Source organism: Macrotis lagotis, chromosome 2 (genome assembly GCF_037893015.1).
Source record: "Macrotis lagotis isolate mMagLag1 chromosome 2, bilby.v1.9.chrom.fasta, whole genome shotgun sequence".
NCBI lineage: Eukaryota > Metazoa > Chordata > Mammalia > Peramelemorphia > Peramelidae > Macrotis > Macrotis lagotis.
The window spans coordinates 74,201,678-74,225,332 of record NC_133659.1 but is presented as its reverse complement, the minus strand read 5'-3'; the positions used below and the strand labels follow the sequence as shown (position 1 = coordinate 74,225,332).

General features: G+C 36.1%; 2 protein-coding genes across 4 annotated transcripts in view; both read left to right on the top strand.

Annotated features, from left to right (window-relative positions):
* Positions 1 to 566: 566 nt before the first annotated feature.
* Positions 567 to 22,917, top strand: TOR1AIP2 (torsin 1A interacting protein 2). Of its 3 annotated transcripts, XM_074222160.1 has the most exons (6): positions 9,744 to 9,922; positions 12,934 to 13,001; positions 15,286 to 15,455; positions 16,667 to 17,194; positions 19,991 to 20,110; positions 20,693 to 22,917. In XM_074222160.1, the coding sequence occupies exons 3-6, from the start codon at positions 15,422 to 15,424 to the stop codon at positions 21,436 to 21,438; spliced, it is 1,428 nt and encodes a 475-aa protein (XP_074078261.1). In that variant the 5' UTR covers positions 9,744 to 9,922; positions 12,934 to 13,001; positions 15,286 to 15,421; the 3' UTR covers positions 21,439 to 22,917. The 3 variants fall into 3 exon arrangements, with proteins under 3 accessions (XP_074078262.1, XP_074078261.1, XP_074078260.1); XM_074222161.1 differs by lacking the exons at positions 9,744 to 9,922; positions 12,934 to 13,001 and adding an exon at positions 567 to 664; XM_074222159.1 differs by lacking the exon at positions 12,934 to 13,001.
* A 646-nt stretch (positions 22,918 to 23,563) lies between these two features.
* Positions 23,564 to 23,655, top strand: part of LOC141512845 (ADAMTS-like protein 2) — a 52,611-nt gene continuing 52,519 nt past the window's right edge. The window contains exon 1 of the mRNA XM_074222157.1: positions 23,564 to 23,649. Coding sequence (XP_074078258.1) covers positions 23,587 to 23,649 — 63 coding nt within the window. The 5' untranslated portion in view covers positions 23,564 to 23,586. The remainder of the gene's footprint in view (positions 23,650 to 23,655) is intronic.

The window sequence follows — 23,655 nt, the reverse complement described above, 5'->3', positions numbered from 1 at the left end:
CTTAAAAGAGTATTATTAACATCATAAAAATCAGTTAATACTTAGTTGACTGTAAAATATACTGTCTATAATAAATCAAATGTTATATTGAATATACTCTCAAAAGAACCCTTAAAGGCCTCATTTTTAAAGGGTAGATTAAGCAAAAATAATAGAGGCATTAAAACTTACCTTTGGGCCTTTATTGTTGTGGAGGGTAATTACTAAATTTCTTTTGTGTACAATCTTGAAAGGGGTTCATTTAGGACTTAGTACACTTCCAAAAACAGTTCAAGAATAGCTTCCCCAGAGAAATGAATTTAAAAAAAAAAAAGAAGAAGAAGAAGGCATAGACAATTTTAGACAGAAGTTTGCTTGTTTGTGGCCCTGGTCTACCTGGGAGGACCACTTATATCCTGGCCCCTCCTTTGTTTGTGAGGTGGCAGCAGAAGTTACAGATGCCTAACAATATCTGGGTTTGACCCAGCAACCCTTCAAAGCTTTACCTAGAGAAGAGTTTTATGACCTAATTGACCGACAGTGGAAGGGGCTGTATTTAGGAATGAAATCCCTCTAGATGATAGAGTTAGAGTTGGAAAGGATTTCAGAGGCCATATAGGCCAATCCCTTATTTGACAGAAAAGGAAATAGGCTCAGAGAGATCCAGTGACCTGAAGGTTTACAGGTAATTAGAGATGAAACTTGAGCCTACAGCCTCTGATTCCAGAGCTGGTGTAATTTGTGGACTTTCACAGAGAATTTCTCACTTAGGCTTGTGGAAAGGATTCCTTCTGATCATTTCAGTTACCAGTCTCTGAAAATTATAACAACCTCTATTGAGGATTGACTGGGATATGCAGGTCTCCTGGGAGAGACTTCTAAATTGGGAAGAATTGCAGATCCCAGTGGATTTTGTGGCCAGCCAATCCCTTGCTAGGGAGTTGTTTGGTTACATTTCTGAAATACTTCATAGTAAAGTACTTGGAATGCCACAGAGGAAAATTTTGTCTTTTAAAGCACCAAACTAAATTCTATTCTGAACTTCCCTCTTATTGCAGAGTGGCACTTGTTCTCTTCCCCATTCAGGTTCAAAACCTTGTTGTTCTGGTCATTCTTTATTCCTCATGCATGTCCCTCATATCCAATCTGTAGTCAAATCTTGTCATTTCAACCTTTATGGCATCTCTCATTCATCCCATGCTTTCTATTCATAGAGCCAGAACTCCAGCTCAAGTCTTTTCTCACTTTAGTCTATCTCAGTTACTAGAACAGTTTTTTAAGGTAGGGACCTAACTCAGACACAACTTTTAGTTCTGTGGTTCCATATTCCAAGATCAGATTAAAAACTTATGTTGGGCTTTTGAAGATCTTCATAATCTGGGGCAGCTAGGTGGCACAGTGGATAGAGCACCAGCCCTGGAGTCAGGAGTACCTGAGTTCAAATCTGGCCTCAGACACTTAATAATTACTTAGCTGTGTGGCCTTGAATAAGCCACTTAACCCCATTGCCTTGCAAAAACTTTAAAAAAAAAGATCTTCATGATCTGTCCCCTTCCCCTTTAAAATCTTAACACTTTACTCAATTTTACACATATGTGATCTAGCTACTCTGACCTTGCAGTTCTTTGGTCCTTTGATGCTCCTTTTCTTGTTTCCATGTCTGGCAGACCCTAGAGATGACTACCATTAGACAGAAGCAGTATATATACATATATATAAAATTATTCATATTTATCAGTTCTTTCTCTGGAAGCAGAGAGTGGTTTTTTTTTAATATCTTTGTGTATTTTTAATTGTCAGAATAACTTATTCAAACAATGTGCTGTTACTGTATAAAATATTTTCTTGATTCTGTTCACTTCACTCTCCCTCCATTTCATGCAAGTCTTTGCTTGCATTTATAAGGTCATTGACCTTGTCATCAGCACAGTAGTATTTCATCAATTTTTTTCAGGCATTCCTCAATTGATGGGCATTCCTTCAATTTCCAGTTCCTTGCTACCACAAAGACAACTTAATAAACTTTCTTCTTTTTTCTTTTTTTTTTCTTCTTTTGCAAGGCAATGGGGTTAAGTGGCTTGCCCAAGGCCCCATTGCTAGGTAATTATTAAGTGTCTGAAACCAGATTTGAACTCAGGGACTCCTGACTCCAGGGATGGTGCTCTATGCACTGCGCCACCTAGCCACCCCCTTAATAAACTTTCCATTCTCACTCAGTTATAATTACTATTTTTTAATTTCCCTGCATCTTATTTTTACTCCCTTCACCCACCCCCTCCCCTAGCCCCCTCACCCTCAACCCTCTAATCTCAACCTTGAGTCTCTCCCAGATGCTGTCACTTCTGTATATGTTCAGAAGACTTCTATACCCACCTGGGATATTCTTCCCTCTCATCTCAGTCTCTTAGTTTTTCTGGTTTCCTTCAAGACCGAGTCGAAGCCTACTTTCTGTGGGGCTTTTCCTAACCTCACCTTTCCCCCATCCTGAGATGAGAATGACTTTCCCTATTGAATAATATTACCTCCCATCTCTGTATAGATATACGACCTAGTTTTTACCTCCCCCGTTAGACTGTGAGCTTTTTGAGGGCAAGGGACTCCTCCATTCTTTGTATACCCAATGCTTAGCCCAGTAAATATTCAAATGACTGTTGGTTACCTGATTCTAAGAGTACTTTTAGCACAGGAGGATGGAAAGGGGGAGTCAGATTTCTTTGAATCCAAGAAGTTGGAAAGACTAAGGAAGCCATCCAAGAGAAAGAGAAGTTTATCAACAATAATCAGGATTCCAGAGGACACCAGGAAAGGGGGAGACCAAGTAGCAGGATGGCAGAGGTGTGCCGCTGAGGCTGCTGGGAATGAGAATAGAGAATGGAAGAGCTGGGGAAGATTTTCAGTTTGACAGATGGTGACTAAATCACAAACAATAAGTAAAACTTAACAATAGCATTTCAAGAGCTCCTTAAAGTTTGCAAAGTTATAAAATGTTTTCCCATTTTATCCTCACAACAACCTTAGGAGACAGGTGGTTTTTATTATCTTCATTTTATACAAAGATAACTGTCAAATGACTTGTCCTGAGACACACAGCTCATACTTTTTCCTTTTTTTTTTTTTTACAAGGCAATGGCGTTAAGTGACTTGCCCAAGGTAGGTGGGCAAGTGTCTGAGGCTGGATGTACTCTTAAGCATCTTAAGGCTGGCTTTGACTCAGATGTATTTGTCATTCAGTGTTCTATTATTGTACTGCCTAGCAACAATAGCAAATGACCTTTGTTCCTTCTGTACCCTGTTGCTGTGTAGTAGACATAATTCAGTTATATTTTATTTTTCTACAGTTACATGTAAAAGCACATTTTAATATTTTAAAATTTTTTTGAAATTTTATTTAAGGCAATGGGGTTAAACGACTCGCCCAAGGTCACACAGCTAGGCAATTATTAAGTGTCTGAGGTGGGATCTGAACTCAAGTCCTCCTGACTCCAGGTCTGGTGCTCTATCCACTGTACCACCTAGCTACCTCCTTAACATTCATTTTTAAAACTTTGAGTTCTGAATTCTCTTTTCTTCCTCCCACTGCAGCTTCCTCTCATTGAGTAAGCAACTTATTTGATATAGATTAAAAATGTGTAGTCATGCAAAATAATTTCCATAATAGTCATGTTATAAAAGTAAACATAACTCCTACACACACACACAGAGAAACCTTAAGAAAAATAAAGTAAAAGAAAACTATGCTTCAGTCTGTATCCAAACACCATCAGTTCTGTCTTTGGGGATGAATAGTATTTCTTATCGTAAGATCTTCAAAGTTGTCTTGGGTTACCACATTGCTGATCATCCTGCAATACTGCTGCAATATATAGTACATTCCCACTGAATATGCTCATATAAGTTTTTCAGGTTCTACTGAGAGCATCCTATTCGTTTTTATTTTTATTTTTAGTTTTTGGCTTTTGCAAGGCAGTGGGGTTAAGTGTCTTGCCCAGCTAGGTAATTATTAATTGTCAGTCTGGATTTGAACTCAGGTCCTCCTGACTCCAGGGCCAGTGCTTTATCCACTGTGCCACCTAGCTGCCCCCCTGTTCATTTTTAATAGCAGAATAGCATTTGATAATAATCACATATCACAATTTGTTCAGCTATTCCCTAACCTGGTGGGAATGCCTTCAATTTCCAGTTTCATTAAATGTATATATTTTCCTCTCAAAGAGTATGTTCAGTTTTACTGGGTAACTGATTTTTGGTTGTTAATTCAAGCTCTTTTTTGCCTTCTGGAATATTATATTCCAAGCCCTAAGATCCCTTAATGTAGAAGTTAAATCTTGTATTATCCTGACTGTGGTTCCATGATAATTGAATTATTTCTTTTATATATATATATATATATATATATATATAGTAATATATATAGTAATATATATATATATTGTAATATATATTTTGTAATATATATATATATATTTTTTTTTTTTTTGCAAGGCAATGGGGTTAAGTGGCTTGCCCAAGGCCACACAACTAGGTAATTATTAAGTGTCTGAAGCTGGATTTGAACTCAGGTACTCCTGACTCCAGGGCCGGTGCTCTATCCACTGTGCCACCTAGCCGCTGCCCTGCTTGTAATATTTTCTCCTTGACCTGGGAACTCTGAAATTTAGCTATGATTGATATTGCTGGCAGTTTTCATTTTGGGATCTCTTTCAGAAGGTGATTGATGGATCTTTCAATTTCTATTTTACCCTCTGCTTCTAGAATATCTGGGTAGTTTTCCTTGATAATTTCTTGGAAAATGATGTCTAGGTTCTCTTTTTGATCATGGCTTTCAGGTGATTCAATAATTTTAAAATTATGTCTCCTGGATCTGTTTTCCAGGACAGTTTTTCCAATGAGATATTTCACATTTTCTTCTAGTTTATTATTCTTTTGGGTTTTTTTAAATTGTTTTTGATTTCTCACAAAGTCATCACTTTTCCTTTGTTCCATTCTATATTTTAAGGAATTGTTTTTTTTCAGTGAGCTTTTGTATCTCTCTCCATTTGGTCCAGTCTAGTTTTTAAGATATTTTCTTCACTTTTTTTAAGTGTCTCCTTCACTAAGCTGCTGATCTGGTATTTATGATTTTCTTGCACCGCTCTCATTTCCCTTCTTAATTTTTCCTCTATCTCCCTTACTTGATTTACAAAATCCTTTTTGAACTCTTTCATGGTCTGAGACCAATTCATATTTTTCTTGGAATCTTTGAATGTAGAAACTTTGATTTTGTCTTCTTATGAGTATGTATTTTGATCTTCCTTATCATCATAGTAACTGTCTTGTGGTCAGGTTTTTTTTTTTCCCTGTTGTTTGCTTATATCCCCAGCCTATGACTTGATTTTAATTCTTTGTTAAGGTAGGACTCTGCTTCCAGAATGAGGGGTGTCTCAATCTTTTGGGTTTTTTGGCAACTGTTTTCAGAGATACTTCTAGGGACCTGCAAATTTTCAGTTCTTCTAAGGTCTTATGATCTAAGGAAAGGTTTTACTACTCTCTTGGCCTGTGCTCTGATCTGTGGGATGACTAAAAACTCTCCTATCTGCCCTGAAACATGAGAAGGGTCCCCCAGTCTCTTGTGGCAACATGCTCTATTGTGCTACTGCTCCTTCTCTTCCTGGGACTGTGACCCAGATCAGAATATGGGCAAAACAACAGAGTTCTGCCTCAGTCATGGCAAAAGACTCCTGTAATCTCCCTCTGATTTCCCTTATCATCTGTGGACTGAGAACTCTGGAAGTACTTGTAGCTGCTGACTCAGTAACTCCCAAGGGCTGTTCCTCATCCACTGGGGCCAGGTCTGCATTGCTGAGGCCAGTGCTGGACTGTATTCTCTGCTCTCTTATGCCGGTATGGCAGACTTTTCGTACTGACCTTCCAAATTGTCCTTGGCAATCTCTGGATTGAGAGGTCTGCAAACTGTCACTGCTGCCACTGACCCAGGTACCCCGCTGGCTATTTATGGATTGCTGAGGCCAATTCTCTTGGGCATGAACTTTGCTGCACTGTACTCCTCTCTTACCTTGGTGTGACAGACCCCTCTATCTGATCATGGGCTGGAAAATAGTTTCATTTAGTCTTTTTGTGGGTTCTGTCACTCTAGAGTTTGTTTAAAGTCATTTTTTTGGAGGTTTTTGGAGTGATTTGGAGGAGAGCTGTGCCTTCTAGTAGACATAATTTAACTCTTTGTTATAAAATCATTGGTTTCAATTGTAACTATATAAGGCTATAAAATTTCATAAAGGGCTTAATTTAATAACTCATCACTTTTAAAAATAATTTAGATTTTAAACTTCTGAATTGTCTCTCTCCATCTCTCACCACCTTAAACTAGAAAAGGCCACTATTTGATATACACATAAACATATATATGTGAAACCACATTTGGCATGCTATTAGTTCTCAGTTCTTTATCTGGAGGTGGATAGCACTTTCATAGGTCCTTTGAAGCTGACGAGTATTTATAATTCTCAGAATAACTATGAATGACTAAGTTTATATATATATATATATATATATATATATATATATAACTTTAGTTGCTCATAATTAATCACGAAACATTGCCAAAATTATATACAACATTCTCTTGGTTCTGCTAATTTCACTCTTATTTCATGTAAGTCTCTCCATGCCTTTCCAGAATCAACCTGTTTGTCCTTTCTTTTATAGCACAGTAGTTTGCCATCATAATCTTATACTACCACTCTTTTAACCATTCCCCAATTAATAGGCAACCCCTTGATTTTCATTTCTTTGCCACCATAAAGAGAACTGCTATAAATATGTTCAAATTTAGAGGGTTTTTTCCTTTTTTCCTGATTACTTTGGAAACATCTACTTTGTAGTATTTGTGAACTAAAGGGTATATATACACAATTTTATATTTCTTTGGGCATAATTACAATTGCTCTGCAAAATGGTTGTATCAATTCATAGTCTCACCAATAGTGTATTAGTGTCTCAATTTTTCCATATTCCCCCCCCAACATTTGTCATTTTCTCCATATATCACTTTATTTTATTTGCAAGGCAATGAGGTTAAGTGACTTGCCCAAGGTCACACAACTAGGCAATTATTAAGTTTCTGAAGCCAGATTTGAACTGAGGTACTCTTGACTCCAGGGCTGGTGCTCTATCCACTATACCAACTAGCCACCTCTCCATCTATCATTTTAAATCAATTTAATAGGTATGAAGATATTTCAGAGTTGTTTTAATTTACATTTCTATAACCAATAATGAGTTAGAGTTTTTTCATGTGACTAAATTCTTTAGTTCTTAATTGAAGTCCTTCATACATCTTTATAAATCCTTATGGCTTTTGGCCATTTATCAATTAAGGAACAACTCATATTTATAAATTTGAAAATTTTCTCTATTTTGGATATGAGACCCTCCCCCTCTCAATTTCTTCTTTCCTTCAATCTTGACTCTATTGGTTTTATTTGTACAAATGCTTTTTCTTTTTTTGCCAGACAATGGGGTTAAATGACTAGCCCAAGGTCACACAGGTAATTATTAAGTATCTGAGGCCACATTTGATCTCAAGTCCTCCTAACCTCAAGGTGGGTGCTCTATCCATTTGTGCCACCTAGCTACCCCTCTCATTTCTTTATTTTTCCAACTATATGTAAGGGTAGTTTTCAACAATTAATTTTTTACATTTTTCTCCCTCCCTTTCTTCCCTCCCCCCCTCCCCCTGAGAGAAAGCAATGGAATATAGGCTTTCCAGCTATAACCATGCTAAACAAGGAACCATATTAATCATGTATGAAATAAGAATCACATCCAAATGGAAGAAAAAAAGACATGATTCATAAGACAACTTTTTTTTAATTGAAGATAGTAAATGTTGGTCTGCATTTAATGTTTCTTCTTTGGATATGAATGGGATTCTCTATCACAAATTTTTTAGTATTGTCTTTGATTATTGTACTGCAGAAATGATCCAGTCCATTGTAGCTGATCATCATTCTGTGTTGCTATTAGTGTGTATAATGTTCTTCTGGTTCTGCTCACTTCAATTAGCACTAGTTCGTGCAAGTCTTTCCATGCTATTCAGAAGTCTTGTCCCTCATAATGTCTTATAAAATAGTGTTCTGTCACATTCATATACCACAATTTGTTCAGTTGTCCCCCAATTGACGGTCATCCCTTCAATTTCCAATTCTTTGTCACTATGAAAAAAGCTGCTATAAATATTTTTGTATCAACTCTTTTTACTTTAATATAATAAAATAATCCATTTTACATCTCCCAATATTCTCTATCTTTTGTTTGTACACAAATTCTTCTTTTCATAAGTCTGATAGGTAATATGTTCTTTTAATTTACTTAGGAGACCTTCCTTTATATCTAGGACATTTATCCATTTTGATTTTATCTTGATAAATGGTTATTTTAGTTATTTTAAATGGGGTATCTCTTCTTTGTTGGCAGTATAGTAATTCAGAACTTTTAAGTGAAAGATAAACTGAGTTGCTAGTCTTGGCCTTCTTTGTTTTTCATTTCATAGTGGTTGATCTGTATTTTGCATCAATAACATCATATACTTTACCGAACACTTTATTATATTGATAGCATCCCCATATCAAAAACATTATTAACTGTCAAAAAGGAACTTGGCTTTCTGTCTTGCTGATTTACTAGCATATGTCTTGAAAAAAATTCTTTATGCCCACTGTCCTATTCCTTAATTACCTGTACTTTTTTCTTAGTTGATTTTCTGATCCAATTAGTCTAACTGGAATTATGGCCCCCAAAATTATTAATGATGACCACCTTTTATTCCAGTGCAAATTACTTACCTTACCTAATTACCTTTACTTCTTTGAAGGATCTAGACACTAGACCACCTTTCCTTCTAATTACTCTCACTTGCTTTATGGATGTTACATGTTCTTCGTTGTTACCACAATAATGTGTATATAGTGCTTTATATCCCCATTTAGTAGATACAGAGACCAAGGCTTTCAAGGATAAGTGACTTTCCCTTGGTCTACCACTAGTAAACTTGATAATCGGTTGAAGAAAATGGGGTTGTTTATCCTAATGAAGGGAAGACTTGAGAGTATGTGGAGAGAGGACTGTTATAGCTGGGCTCATACATTGAAAGACTTGTCACCTGGAAGAGAATTCTATTACTTTTGTTTGACTCCCAGGAACCTCTAGGAGCAATGGATAAAAAATGTAAAAGGGAAAATTAGGTCTTTACATGAGAAAAATATTCCTGATAATTCAAACTATCCAAAAGTGGAATGGACTTTTTCAGGATATAATGGATTCTTTTTCTTTGGAGGTTTTCAAGGTTTTCCTTTTTTATGTTTGGATTGGGCTAAATCTTTTTCCAGCTATGACATTCTGTGAATCTATATGTTTAAAGTGACCACAATAATTTAGCCTAACTTTAAAAGTTGGAAGTTAAAGAATTATGGCTATCATTTATAACATGCTTTAAGGTTGGCAAAACACTTTTACATATGTTATAAATGTAAAATTTCTTGATCTTTACAATACCCTGTGATTTAAGTGATATATTATTATTCCAAAACTGAGAAAACTCAGACTGAGAGAAGTAATAGAATTTTGAAGAGCAGCTTGCCAAACAAAATGTGGCAAGTATATGTCCTTAATAGTTGTAACTTGCGGTAATGTAAACTTCCTTATAGGAAGGGTAGAAAAAACTACTACTCCCAGCATTCCACTGGAGGCCCTTTCCCTGGGACAAAGTTCACTGTCACGTTGACCGGGAAAGGATTTGAGGCCATGGGTGTGTGTAGCTAGCTACCTGTTTTTCCAGTCTGGATTGAAAACTGAAAAGTTTCATGCCTTTGGAGTCTGATTATTGAAGTGGGCTTTGATTCAAAATCCACTATTAAGAACGATGTTCCTGTCATCAAAAGTCTTATGAGTAAGTAAATTCAATTTATTCATCTGGAACATAAAGGGGTTAGAATAATTGACCTTTAAAGTCCCAGCACTAACAATCCTGTATTAAAATTAGCATTCAGCTTTACATTGTTTCAATTTCCAGAATGCTTACTTTTCATAATCAGCCCTTTTACCAACACCCACACCCGCACCAGTCAAAAAAAAAGCCACCAAATAAGGAAGAATGCATCGTTTCCTGTTTTGGTGGAAAGGTAGAAAAGGAGAATTCTTACAGGTTTTAGAGACGGAACTGGAAACCTAGATCCTGGGTCTGGTTGAAATTCTTATATAGTTCAACTATGGAGTAAAATTAATAGTAGTTCAGTTTTGAAGATAGAACCTTATTGATAGGGTAAACTATAAATTGATATTGGGGCTTATGATTGAGAGAAGCCTTGAGATATAGAGATATGAAATTCCCCTCTAAGACACAGGCTTGAGGAAATTCCAACCCATTTGACCTTGTGACAAAGATAGGCTTGAGAAGGCCCTTATGATGTAGAAAAGCAATCCTGAGAGAGTTTCTCCCACTTGTCCCCGCCTAGATCCTGCCTCATTTCCTGACTGGTCCCTAAATGAGAATACCCTCTTCTCCTGCGGTCTCACTTGCAATGCCTGGCTCCTTAGCCCACTCCCCAAACCGGTTCCCCTGGGAAAGCAGATCAGAGATTCTAACATCCAGCCATCTGATAATTAAGGGGGTCAGATTCTTCTACTTAAACTCACCCTGCTTTCCCTAAGACAGATTTTCTGTTTGGTCTATGCCGACTTTCTCACATCACTCCTAAATACCATCAAATAATTATAGCTTAGCTTCAGGGGATCCTTTTTACGGATGCTCTCTCATGACTGGACACCAAAGCAGGGTACCTGGGCCCTCGGGCAAGAAGCTTTAACAAACTCCCTTGTCCAAGAATCAAGAACCCCAACATTACGATGAATTCTAAAGCCTTTAAGAGTTAGAAAAGAGCAAAGTTTGAAGCCTTTGGACACATAGGTTCTCCAATGCATTTAACTTTTGGTTATATAATATGAATGCAATGTCCTTCCTCTCCAAATCACAGAAAGTTATCCTGTCTTCCTTCCTTGCATATGATATCTCGAAAGACTGTGTTGTCTCAGTATTTATTAACTACCTACTATGTGATGAGCACTGTGCAAGTGATGGTGAGAGAAATGAGAGTGATATCAGTCCTGCCTTCCTCCTAGTACAGTAGTGCTGATCTGAATTTATTTGAATTTAAAATTTAGCTGTAGACAGCAGGTCTGTTATAACTATTTCTTTCTGTTATCAGAAATACCGAATTGTGAAATTTTATTTATTTATTTTATTTGACCTGAGATGTTGTCTGTATCAGCTCCCAGTGAGGAACTTTTCCTGTCAAAACAGATCAGGCCTATAGCATATCTTATTGGTGGCTTATTGGATTGGTTAAGTGCCTTGCCCAGAGTCATTAGCCTCTGAGTGGGAAAAAAACAGGACTTGAACCCAAATCAAGGAAACTCTCTCAAAATTTTATTTATCTTTTTAATTTATACTGTTAACTAAAATGGAATCTCCTACTGACCAGATATCTTTTCTACTGTTTCAATTCTTATGTCAATAAAACAAAAATAACAATAACAACAATAATAATTAGTAATACTTGTTAAATTTCTTTTCCCTATTCTCTTGAAATTAAGTTTGAAGTCTCTAACCTAATCCTTTTTTATGTAAATAAGTGACCCATAAATTGTTACCTACTATTGGGAAATTAAAATAATACTTTTTTAATTCCCCTGACCTTGTTCTTTGGAGTTTTCCAGTGTGTTAAAACACCTTGAGGAAACAATATTACCAGATATGGTGGAAAATGTTTACAGTGAAGCATACACTCTCTGGTATGGTAGTAAGTAGATCAGATCTGGATGATCAGTTATGCTTTGAATTTATCATGTAACCTTTGGTTATGTGAATCACAGATTCTTTATTAATGGACTTGGTCTGTAATGTACAGATAATAGTACTGGTCTGAAGAGCTTTGCTCTGTAATTAGCAGCAAGGTAAAAAGAACATTGGCCTCTGAGTAAGATTGCCACACAGATTAAAAAAAGTGCCATTCAGGATTTGAACCTAAGTTTCAGATTCCAAATGCAGTGCTCTTTCTAATACATCACACTGCCTTAGAGTAGTTGTCAAAATATGAGTACAGTCAAACTAAGAGCTCTTTGAAGGGATTACATATACAAAACTCACTAGGGAAACTCCTAAAATTGAACTGAAATAAGAAAGTCTTGAAAATCAGATATATCACAGAGAAAATATACCTATTTATACATATACATATATATATATCAATATCAAAGGCATTTTTTCCTTTAATAAAAAAATTGTCCAATCTCTTTTTTTTTAATTTTTCATTTAAGGCAATGGGGTTAAGTGACTTGCCCAGGGTCACACAACTAGGCAATTATTAAGTCTCTGAGGTCATATTTGAACTCGGGTCCTCTTGACTCCAGGAGGTGCTCTATCCAGCCACCTAGCTGCCCTGCCCCCAATCTCTCTTTAGGAAAAAGTGATAGTGATATTTGTCCTTCTCAAAGAAGCCCAGGAGATCAGGGAGGTGGTGCCTTGACAAGCATGTGAATTAGATTTGAGTGAGGGGTTCCCTCTCCTCTGGAGTCATCTGGGTCCAGGGACCAGATATGAATCAAGGTGATTGGAAATGGTCCTGGATGTGAGGCAGTCAGGGTTAAGTGACTTGCCCAAGGTCATATAGCTAGTAAGTATTTAGTGTCTGAGGCTGGATTTAAACTCCTGTCCTTCTGATTCCAAGGCTAGTCTTCTATCCACTGCGCCAACTAACTGCCCCTTAGGGAAAAGTAAGTAGTGAAGAAAAGTAATCCAATGAAATTGAAAAGTTTTTCTAAGTCTTAGGAGAAGAAAGTACTTTTTCTATTTTGATGTGAAAGTATGATCTTCTTTTGACCTATTCTTTTTTTGTAATGTAGGTTTAGGAGAGACTCTGAAAAAAAAGCCTAGGATTTGTGCTTTTCTCATGTATCATGTTGGAAGACAGGTTTGTATGGGAATATGGCAATATCCCCGAGCTACAGAGAAAATTACAGATAATGATTCTCAGTACTAGTTTTGGTCTAAAGAACCTTGTCAGCTATAGATACTTTTTTAAAGTATGTTTCTCAATGACTTCTGTTTTTATCACATTTTCAAATAAGTCACCCTCCCCACCTCCAAACTTTATCCCTCCTTTATGACAAAGAAAAACTTAAGGAAAACCAATTCATACAATAAGTACTTCTGACTGTACATAAGTAGTCCCACATCTCTGCTGAAAGAAGTGAGGTTCATCATTTTTCTTTTCTATGAGATTATTACTTCTAATTAGAGTTTGCCTCAGTTTTGCATTCTTTCCATTCATATTATTGTAATCATGGTACATATAGTTCTCCATGTTCTGCTTAATACTTTTTACTTCAGTTATCAGTCTTTCCATGATTCTCTGAATTCCTCTATAAGGAAGAACCAGAAACAAAAATTGGAAGATTCAAAAAAAGGCAAATTCAGACTTGATGTCACGAAAAAAATTCCTAAAGTTTAGGGGTGTTCTTAACTTGAATGGAAGTGGAATGTACTTTGGTAGGTAGTAGACTCCTGTTTCATTGGAAGTCTCTGCTTAGAGACTGGAATACCATTTGTTGTAGAGGAGATTCCTATTTGGGTATCACATAATTACTGAGATCCCTTTTAAATATGTTTGGAAATTTTGTGATCATAGTAAATAATAGTTTCAGGACAGCATTAAAGATTGTATCTATCCATGTGAACAAGGGGAAGGGAATTGAAGTCTCATGAAGAATCTGTATAGTATTGAATACATATGATAGCTAAACAGTGATTTTTAAATTTTAGTTTAATTCCAGCATTTTAGAATCATTAAAAAAATTTAATATTTATTTAATCTCTCTGAAAGATAGGCTTACTAATGCTCCATCTCCTTTGACACAAGAAGGTAATAGATTCCTAACATTTAGAATAGTTGGCTGTGATGTAATTATTTTTGTTTTTATTTTTTTTCCAATTACATGCAAAGATGGTTTTCAATATTCATCGCTTTGCAAGTTTTTGGGTTCCTCAGTTTTCTACCACTCCTTCCCCCCCCCCATCCCTATGGCAATGATCAATCTGATGTAGGTTGTATATGTAGAATTATATTTAATGTATTTCTGTATTAGCCAAGTTGTGAAAGAAGAATTAGAGCTGGGGGTGGGGGGAAGCCATGAATAAGAAATAAAAAAAATAAAAGAAGTTTATGCTTTGATCTGCACTCAGGCTCCATAGTTTTTTCTCTGGATATGGTTGACATTTTCCATAACAGGTCTTTCAGAATTGTCTTTGATTACTGAACAGCTGAGAGCAGCTGTGTCCATTAAAGTTGATCCTCTCAAAATGTTACTGTTAATCTGTACAATGTTCTCCTGGTTCTACTCACTTCACTCAGCATCAGTTCATGTAAGTCTTTCCAGGCTTTTCTGAAGTCCTTCCACTCATGATTTTTTTTTTTTAGATTTTTGCAAGGCAAATGGGGTTAAGTGACTTGCCCAAGGCCACACAGCTAGGTAATTATTAAATGTCTGAGACTGGATTTGAACCCAGGTACTCCTGACTCCAGGGCCGGTGCTTTATCCACTATGCCACCTAGCCGCCCCCACTCATGATTTCTTACAGTTCAGTAGTACCTCATCACATTCATATACTTGTTCCACCATTCCTCAGTTGATGAGCATTCCCTCAAATTTCAATTCTTTTCTGATGTGATTATTTTTAAGTTGGTTTTTGTTTCTCATCTTTCTCCCTACCCTCTGGAAATGTGGAAAGAAATCTTTTAAAGAATTAAAAAATGTAATAATTACCTAATCATTTTCACATAATGTCTATTTACTTGGCATTTTACAAAAAGGAAGTACAGAAGTAATACAGTGTTTTACAACCCAGCAGAGGAGATGAATATATATATATATACATATATATATATATATATATATGACTATTATGCAGAATAAATATGAAAAATTCAGAGTGCTAAGAGACTTCAGCAGTAGGGGAAATTACTTTCATTTAGGAGAGTAGAAGGATCACTGAAGGTTTTGTGGAGGGGATATCATTTGACTGGGGCTTTAAAGCATAGCTAATGTTTCAAAAGGAATTAAAAAAGAAAGAGGAAGGTGTTCTAGTCATAAGGAATGTAAATGTTTTACTTCAACTGATCTTTACCATCATATGCATAGAAACTCATCCATTCAATTATTTCAGTGTTTGCATTAATTAGCTGTGTTTGCCTTAAGTTACTCTGAGCCCTGGTTTCTGGATCCTGAGAGGCATGAAGTTGTTGAGATTGAAAGAGCTGTTTCTGAACAAAACAGAAGAAAGCAAGATATCATCATAAGGAAAACCAGAGAGTGAAACTGAGAGGACATAAAAATGTCCGAGAATGAATGTAGAAATCCTCAAGAAGGTATGTCCAGCCTTTATAGTACTGAAATCTGAGGACCGTAGTCTAGGAAACAGGATGCATTAATACAGAAAATCGCTGTTAATCATCTTTTAAACATGAAAATAATTGAGTTTCTTCAGTTTGGTACAAGTTAATTGGCCATGACTACTATTTTTGAACATTAGAATGATAGTAAGCATGTGATAGATAATGTGTGGTGTAGCAGATGGAAGGCCAACCTTGGGGTTAAGAACACTTGGAGTTAAGTACTGTCTCTGACTAACCATGTAGCTAGTCTCTCTCAGGGCCTTAGGCAACTCTTTGACATACATTACAGAAAATGGATAGCTTTATTGGGGGAGGGAACCAGGAATTCTCTATTCTGATAAAATCTTAGATTCAGGGAAAACAAAAAAAAAGCTAAGTATTTTATCAGAAGGAAAGATAGAGATGGATATGCTATATATCTCTATGTCTGTCTGCCTATATTGCATGTCCAAATTGATAACCTAAGATTTTGGATAATGATTATGAAATTCAGAAATGATAGCTACATTAAAAGGAATGGTAGAGAGGCTAACAGAACAAAATTTGTAAAGTCTTAGGGCACTGGAATTTAATATACTTGTTGGGCTTCTAATCATTGTATGAGCAGGGGAAGAGTTTAATTCAAATGTTCCAGCCTGCCAATACTATGTGAGAAATAGGTGAACAGTTTTTGTAGGATAAAAATAATATATTCAGTAGATCATTTATTTAAGTGCTTACTATGTGCTAAGTCCAGGGATAAAAATATGAGCAAGCAAGATAGTTTTGCTTTGTGGGAGAAGATAATATACTAAGGGAACAAGACTGGTGGAGGGAATGACCTAGGGGTAGATTTCAGGTTACTAATGGAGAAGATGAAGGTCCAAATAAGAGAAGAAGGCATGCCATTATGTGGGCCCAGAAGACCTGTAGATGCTGAACCCTGGCAAGATAAAATGAAAGCTCATCTAGTAGCAAAATTAAGAGAACTAAGAGTAGAATCTAGGTTATTGATGCTATAAAGAAAATTTGCCAAGCAAAAGTAGAATGACAAGGTACATGTGATAATTTAGGTAAAAGAAAACATCTTTAGTGGTAAGAGAATTGGAGAATTTATACTAGGAATTTATTTTTAGAAAGGCAGAAGGTTATTTTCAGTCATTCTCAAGAAAGTACAATAAATTGTGAATTTTTAATCTAAACAGAATGTCAAATGAAAGAGAATCTGGAAAAAGACCCAACAATGATTCCTCAGGCTCAAGAGACCATAACAGTATCAAGTGACATTGAAGAAAATCAGCCTGGATGTCCTATTTCTGGACTTAAGGATGTTATTAAGATAGCAACAATAGGTTCACAAAGCCTGGATGCAGAAAATATATGTGCAAGTGTTGATGAAACAGATGAAGAGAACTCTCCAGAAACAGAACCAGAACAGGAGGAAAGCCAGGATGATCCCAGTGGTAAACAAAGTTATCTTCATAGTTCAGAAGGATCATGTGAAATATCCTTGGGTCAAAACTCTAATAGTTCTTTAAATGAAAAGCAAAGTCCAACTCTTCCTCAGGAGAACAGCTTTACAGTTCTCAGAGAAGATAATGAAAAGTCCATTACTCCTCAGGAGCTTGGTACTTATCAAGAGTGTCCAGACACTGTGGAAACCCAGAATTCAGTTCCTACTAAAGAAATCCTAGAAAATGAGACAGTGGTGAGGAAACGATTTGGAGTACAAGGTAAGAAAAAAAAATTCAACCCAATAAAGTGGATGATCTATACTTTTTTTTTTAACATAATACTAATAAATAAACTAAAAAAACCAATAAATGTAATAATAGCCCATTATTGTTAACACAATATGAGTCAGTACCCAAATTGTCTAAAACCCTTGTTGTTGGTTCTGTGCCTGTGCCTATATTTCTTAATTACTGACTAGTGAACTTTTCTTCACATGTGACATTCTAACTCCTGTGCCTTTGGTTTGGCTGGCCCCCATGCCTGGAAAGCATTTCTTCTTTATCTGAGTCTGTTCAAATCCCCCTAATTTAGTTTTATTCAAAACTCAGTTCAAATACTATCACTTAGATGAAGTCTTTACTTATCTGGCAAATAAGGATGTTGAACTAGGTCACCTTGTAAAATCAATTCCGAATCAAGATTAGTTCAAATCAGATACTGTATTAGGGAAACAAAGACAAAAAAGAAATAGTCTGTGCCCTCAGGGAGATTCTAATCTGTAAAATCAATTCCAATTCAAGATTAGTCCAATCAATCAATAAACATTTATTAAAGTCTATTGGGTGTCAGATATTGCACTAGATGTTGGGGAGACAAAGACAAAAAGGAAATAGTCTATGTCTTCAGGGAGATTCTATTCTGTCAGGTGATAGACTATCCATCTAACTATCTATCTATCTATCCCTTCCATCTAAGAATCTATAGAAAGATACAGAGCTATTTGGGAGGGGGAGGCTGGGGAGACCAGGAGGTGGCATTTGAGCTGAGCTTTGGATGAAACTCCTGGGAAATGGACTTTAGGAGGAGGGATGCATTTCAGTCAGAGAGCAAGAATAGATTAATTAAGAAGGAGAGTTTGAGGGGTGGCTAGATGGTGCAGTGGTTAGAGCATCGGTCCTGGAGTCAGGAGGACCTAAGTTCAAATCCGGCCTCAGACACTTAATAATTACCTAGCTGTGTGATCTTGGGCAAGTCATTTAACCCCACTGCCTTGCAAAAATAAAAAATAAATAAATAAATAAGGAGGGTTTGAGAAGGTTATAGAGTATGTAAATATAATAAAATATTTTAACGGTCTGTTAAGTTGTAGATTGACTGAGTCAGAAATGAGCTTAGGGAAAATCACATTGGCAACTGTGTGAAGAATGAATTTAAGAAAGGAGAGACTTGAGGCAGGGAAACCAATTAGGAAACTTTTGCATTAGTCTAGTCCAGAGGACATGAAGACCTGAATTATGATGGGTGGCTATGTGAGTGGACAAAAGGGGACAGATACAAAAAATGTCACAGAAGTAACATGAGACTTTTGAGGGAGAATTAGGAGTCAAGAATGACTCTGAGGGTATTATATGACAAGAAGAATAATGGTAAATTCCACAGAAATAAGGGAAGTTTGGAAAAGAGGTTAATTTGAAATTCTCAAAAGATTGTTGGTGATAGGAGCCTGGAGCTCAGGAAAGAGTCAGACTGGATACTGTAGATTTGGGAATAATTTGCTTAGAACTGATGAAATTAATAAGAAAAGGTATGTAGAGAGAAGAGGGCTCAGGACAGAGCCTTGGGATATAATCTATGTTGGGGATAGGTTCGAGACCCAGCAAAGGAGACTTAAAAAAGTAACAATGGAAGAGGTAGGAGAAGACTAGTGGTATGAAAATCCAATGAAGAGTATTCAGAAGGAGAGGGTATCAAATTCTGCAGAGCTGTTAAGAAGAATGAAGACTAAGAAGATGCTGTATTGGATGGTTAAGGAAATGCTGATGACTTTGGAAGAGAAGTTTATCGAATTATGCAGTTAGAATCAAGGACTGAGAAATAAGAAGAAGACAGATTTCTTTTTCTAGGAGTTTGTCTGTGAAAGGTGGGAGAGAGAGAGAGAAGAAGGCAATAAGTTAAAGGGATGGTAAGGTTAATTTTTTAAGGATGGAGAGACCTGAGCTGAAAGGTAGAGTGTGATAATTATATTACTCTTAATATATTTTTGCACTCTTACTGAGCAAAAGAGCTACATGACTACTGCACGCTTCCCATGGAGTTAATATAATGTAGAATTTCAATTCAGAAATTCACAATCTTGAAGAGCAACATATTTTCTATGACTCAGGAGCCAGGATATGTATATTATTTTTCTATGGTGTGATTCACTTTCAATTGAATTTAAGAGATTGAGAAATACTCCTTCCTAGTATTGTACATTTTATATTGTATTTCTAAAATCTTTTCTGTAATGAAAGCTACCTCATTTTTTCCTCAAGATAATTTTATGCTGAACTCTGATTCCTAGAATTACCTTCATAGTCTTTTTTTTAAAAAAATATTTTAAATTTATTTAAGGTAATAGGGTTAAGTGACCTGCCTAAGGTCACACAACTAGGCAATTATTAAGTGTCTGAGGTCGAATTTGAATTCAGGTCCTCCTGACTCCAGGGCCAGTGCTCTATGCACTACGCCACCTAGCTGCCCCGGCTTCATAGTCTTGTTTCAGATCTGTGTTACTGGAACTGAAAACTAGCATGGAATTAAAACTCTTTGGAGACAGTTTCCTTTTGCCTCTATGAGGCAGTGAGTTTCATTTCAGTTTGTAGTTACTGATCAAGAAGTAACATTTTGTATTCCCCCAAATGGAAGGATAACAAAGTCAAACCTTAAAGAAGATTGAAAGTTAGAAGAAAAATAATCTTTCATTTTAGTTCTGTACTTTTACAAAGTATAGAAATACCTTTAGGTCAATGATGTTAGGTAACTAAGTAGAATCTTTGTGATGATTTGTTGTATTTTTCTTCTTTTGTTCCCAGAAGTTAAAAGTCATCAGCAAAAAACAGTGGAAACACAGAGACCTGAAGAAAGCAAAGAGAAGATCCAGTATGTGGGAATGAATCCTGAAAAGAATCTGTTCAGCAAATCAGTTACAAAAGGTAACTCAAAATATACATTTATAGGTTTAAAAAAAAGTTGGAAAATTAGATGATTGTGAAAATGGGTATTACACTGAGAACTGACAAGCAGTTTGCTGTATGTAGCAATATGGAAGTATCCAAAAGAGGAAGGAAATGTCACAAGTATAAAGTGAAAAGAAATCTTTTGTAGTTATTTTTTAAATGCTACTTTATGTTTTTCTCATCTCGCCACTGTAATGATTAGAACTTCTCAGAGCAGAGAATGGGTGTCTAGGGAATTTTGGGTAGAAAAAAGGTCAAAAGAATTAGGAGAGGGCAGCTAGGTGGCTCAGTGGATAGAGCACCGGCCCTGGAGTCAGGAGTACCTGAATTCAAATCCCGCCTCAGACACTTAATAATTACCTAGCTGTGTGGCCTTGGGCAAGTCACTTAACCCCATTGCCTTGCAAAAACCTAAAAAAAAAAGAATTAGGAAAAAGTTACTAATGTCAATAAAAATGAATGTGTGTTGGTACTGTCTTCATTGGTTCCTCTTTAACCAAGATTTGGGTATGTATGATTCATGCTTTGTCTAATTTTTTTTCCTTTAACCTTTTGTAGGATGTGTCATTGGTCTTTTGGCTGTATTCCTTTCTTCTATGGTAATCATCTTCTCATCTCAGGCCCAGCATGTGCCAAAAAACCATGCTTTGGAAGCCTTCCTGGATCAATTCAGCCAACTGAAGGACAAATTTCCAGGCCAGAGTGCTTACCTCTGGCAGAGGGGACGCAAGTTCCTCCAGAAGCACCTGAATGCTTCTAGCCCCACAGAGCCAGCCACTGTCATCTTTACAGCTGCTCAGGAGGGAAAAGAGACCTTGAAGTGCTTGAGCCACCACATTGCTGATGCCTACACTTTCTTCCAGAATGTCTCTGCCATTAGGATTGATGGTGCTCAGCGGACCTCTGAGGACAGTGACACTGTCAAGTTGTTGGTGGATATCGAACTGAGCACTGGGTTTGAGGTTGGACGAAAAGCAGCTGTGGTCCATCGCTTTGAGTCCCTTCCTGCAGGCTCTACATTGATCTTCTATAAGTATTGTGACCATGAGAATGCAGCCTTCAAGGATGTTGCTCTGGTACTGACAGTTCTACTAGAAGAAGAAACACTAGCTACAAATGTGAGTCCAAGGGAAACCGAAGAAAAAGTGAGAGATTTGCTTTGGGCTAGATTCACAAATTCGGATACCCCCAACTCTTTTAACCATATGGATTCAGACAAACTGAGTGGCCTGTGGAGTCGCATTTCTCATCTGGTGTTGCCAGTCCAACCAGTCAAAAAGATAGAAGAAAAGGGTTGTCTTTAGGAAACTAAGTACAGAATTCTATCTATCAAGTATAGGTTACACTAAAAACAACATAGATATGACTGGTCTTTGAAAACTTTTGAGAGAACCACTCTGAAAAACAGCATATTAATTTTAGAACAGATTTGTACTTTTTAATCTTTTTCCCTCTTGGGAAAATTTCCTAAATGAAAACTGATGAAACTAATCAGATCTGAAGTGTGCAACACAATAGTCGGGTTTTTTTTTTAAATTGAGAGTTCTTTTTAAATGTGAAAAGGTAATATCACAGATCATTGCATTGGGAGAATATTCTTACTTTCAAGGATTAACCTTAGAGTCTTCATTATTGTCTTAAGTGAGAACAGAGGAAGGCATCTCACCAGAGACTTAGTGTTCTTATTTAGAGAACTAGTTAAACAAATTTCAAAGGCTTGTTGAAGTAGATAACACCGGATATATTTGCTAAGGTTTAAATGACCAAAGTCCTTCCAAAGTGAAACAGACTAAGGACCAGGTTTGAGTTGTTGCACCCAGAACTCAGGCTTAGCACTATTTGTTGAACTGTTTGTGATGTATGTAACCTCATTATGGGACAAGTGTACTTAAAAAAAAGAATATAAAGATTTAGGAAAGTGTTTCTGGTAACAAGTGTAAATGGGAAATGGAAACTACTTAGAGTTTTTTTTTGTGGCTAGGCTCAGTTTGGCAGGAGCTAATCTTTAGTAGTTTATGTTTGTAATTTTTTGACTTAATGATGGAATGTCATACTAATTGAGGTAAGATATAAACAGAAGCTTAAAGCATTAGTGACAGCTAATATATTCTGGTAGATGTAACATAAAAGCATAAAGAAAAAGAGGCAGGAAAAGTGATCTAGTGTGTTTTGTTTCTCCCAGTATGTACATATCATAGATGGCCTCAATACAAGTAAAACCAATGGTGCCTTGAAGAACGATTACATTGGTCCATAGAAATGAGCTACCTCAGATCTTATCTAAGGGGAGAACCAGACTGGAGCACACATTTCTGTTAGGTCAGCACTTGAAACTGGGATTAGTTCTTTTTTTTTTCTTTAATCAGTTCAACATTATTTTTTCATCACTTCTACATCCAAGATGTGACCTAAATATTCCTGGTGATTGATTTTGTTAAAACACACCACTTTGCCTTCCATGTGAAGATCAAAGTTAATTCAAGGTATTTGTAAAGTTTATGTTTTCGACTTTAAAGACAATTTTATTAAGAACACTATACTGAGGGGTGGCTAGGTGGTGCAGTGGATAAAGCACTGGCCCTGGAGTCAGGAGTACCTGGGTTCAAATGTGACCTCAGACACTTAATAATTACCTAGCTGTGTGGCCTTGGGCAAGCCACTTAACCCCATTTGCCTTTCAAAAAAAACAAACAAATAAAAAGAGCTCTATATTATGTGAGTAATATATTTTTAAAACTGAAAATCATTTTTTAAAAACAAAAACTTACCAAAGCCTATAATCTATTGAAATCTCTTAAATTATTCTTAATAGATCCTTTTAAATGCTATTCAGATTTTTAAATGATCTGTTTAAGTTACTTCATGTTTCATTACTTAAAACATATTACTTGTTTGACTTAATAGATTTGTTTTTTGGATATAAGACATAGTACATGATATAAGACCTGTGGCTTTACTTTTTTCTTGTATATATCTGAAATATTTCCAGATAACAATGAATTAAAAAAAAATATACCTATAAACCAAACTTTGATATATTAAGGTTGAAAAAGAAACTAAGAGTCATAAATCTTTTCTGTCAATCAAGACTCTTACTTTATTCTGAACTTTACATCTAGTGACTGTTATTACACTTGCCAAAAAAAAAAAAAGATTACTATCAGCTTCATCCAGAAGTTCCTAATATCTTTGAGCTAGCATCATTCAGATGACTTTGCAAATGTGCCTTTTTTTTTCTGGATTATGCTAAATTCTAGATTTAAGGTTGTAATATAACTGATGATGAGGTCTCAAATTCCCCAAGCCCTGATAAAGATGACTTCATTAAACTCATTTTCACTTATACCACCCTTATCTCTGACTTTAAATAATGTTATTTCTCAAACCTTTTTATTTTTTTCAAAATAAAGACTACAATGTACTCAATTCATATGAAGGTGTGAGAGTTTGTCATGGCATTACCTTCCTTATGGTCTTCTTCGATAACCAAGGACAAATATATCATCTTGGTCAAGGTAAAA

Excerpts from the sequence above, each read along its gene's own strand:
- TOR1AIP2 (XM_074222161.1), top strand. The coding sequence starts at position 15,422 with ATGTCCGAGAATGAATGTAGAAATCCTCAAGAAG. Across the intron at positions 15,456-16,666 it reads ATGTAGAAATCCTCAAGAAG|AATGTCAAATGAAAGAGAAT; the intron begins GTATGTCCAGCC and ends TAATCTAAACAG. Across the intron at positions 20,111-20,692 it reads CAGCAAATCAGTTACAAAAG|GATGTGTCATTGGTCTTTTG; the intron begins GTAACTCAAAAT and ends AACCTTTTGTAG.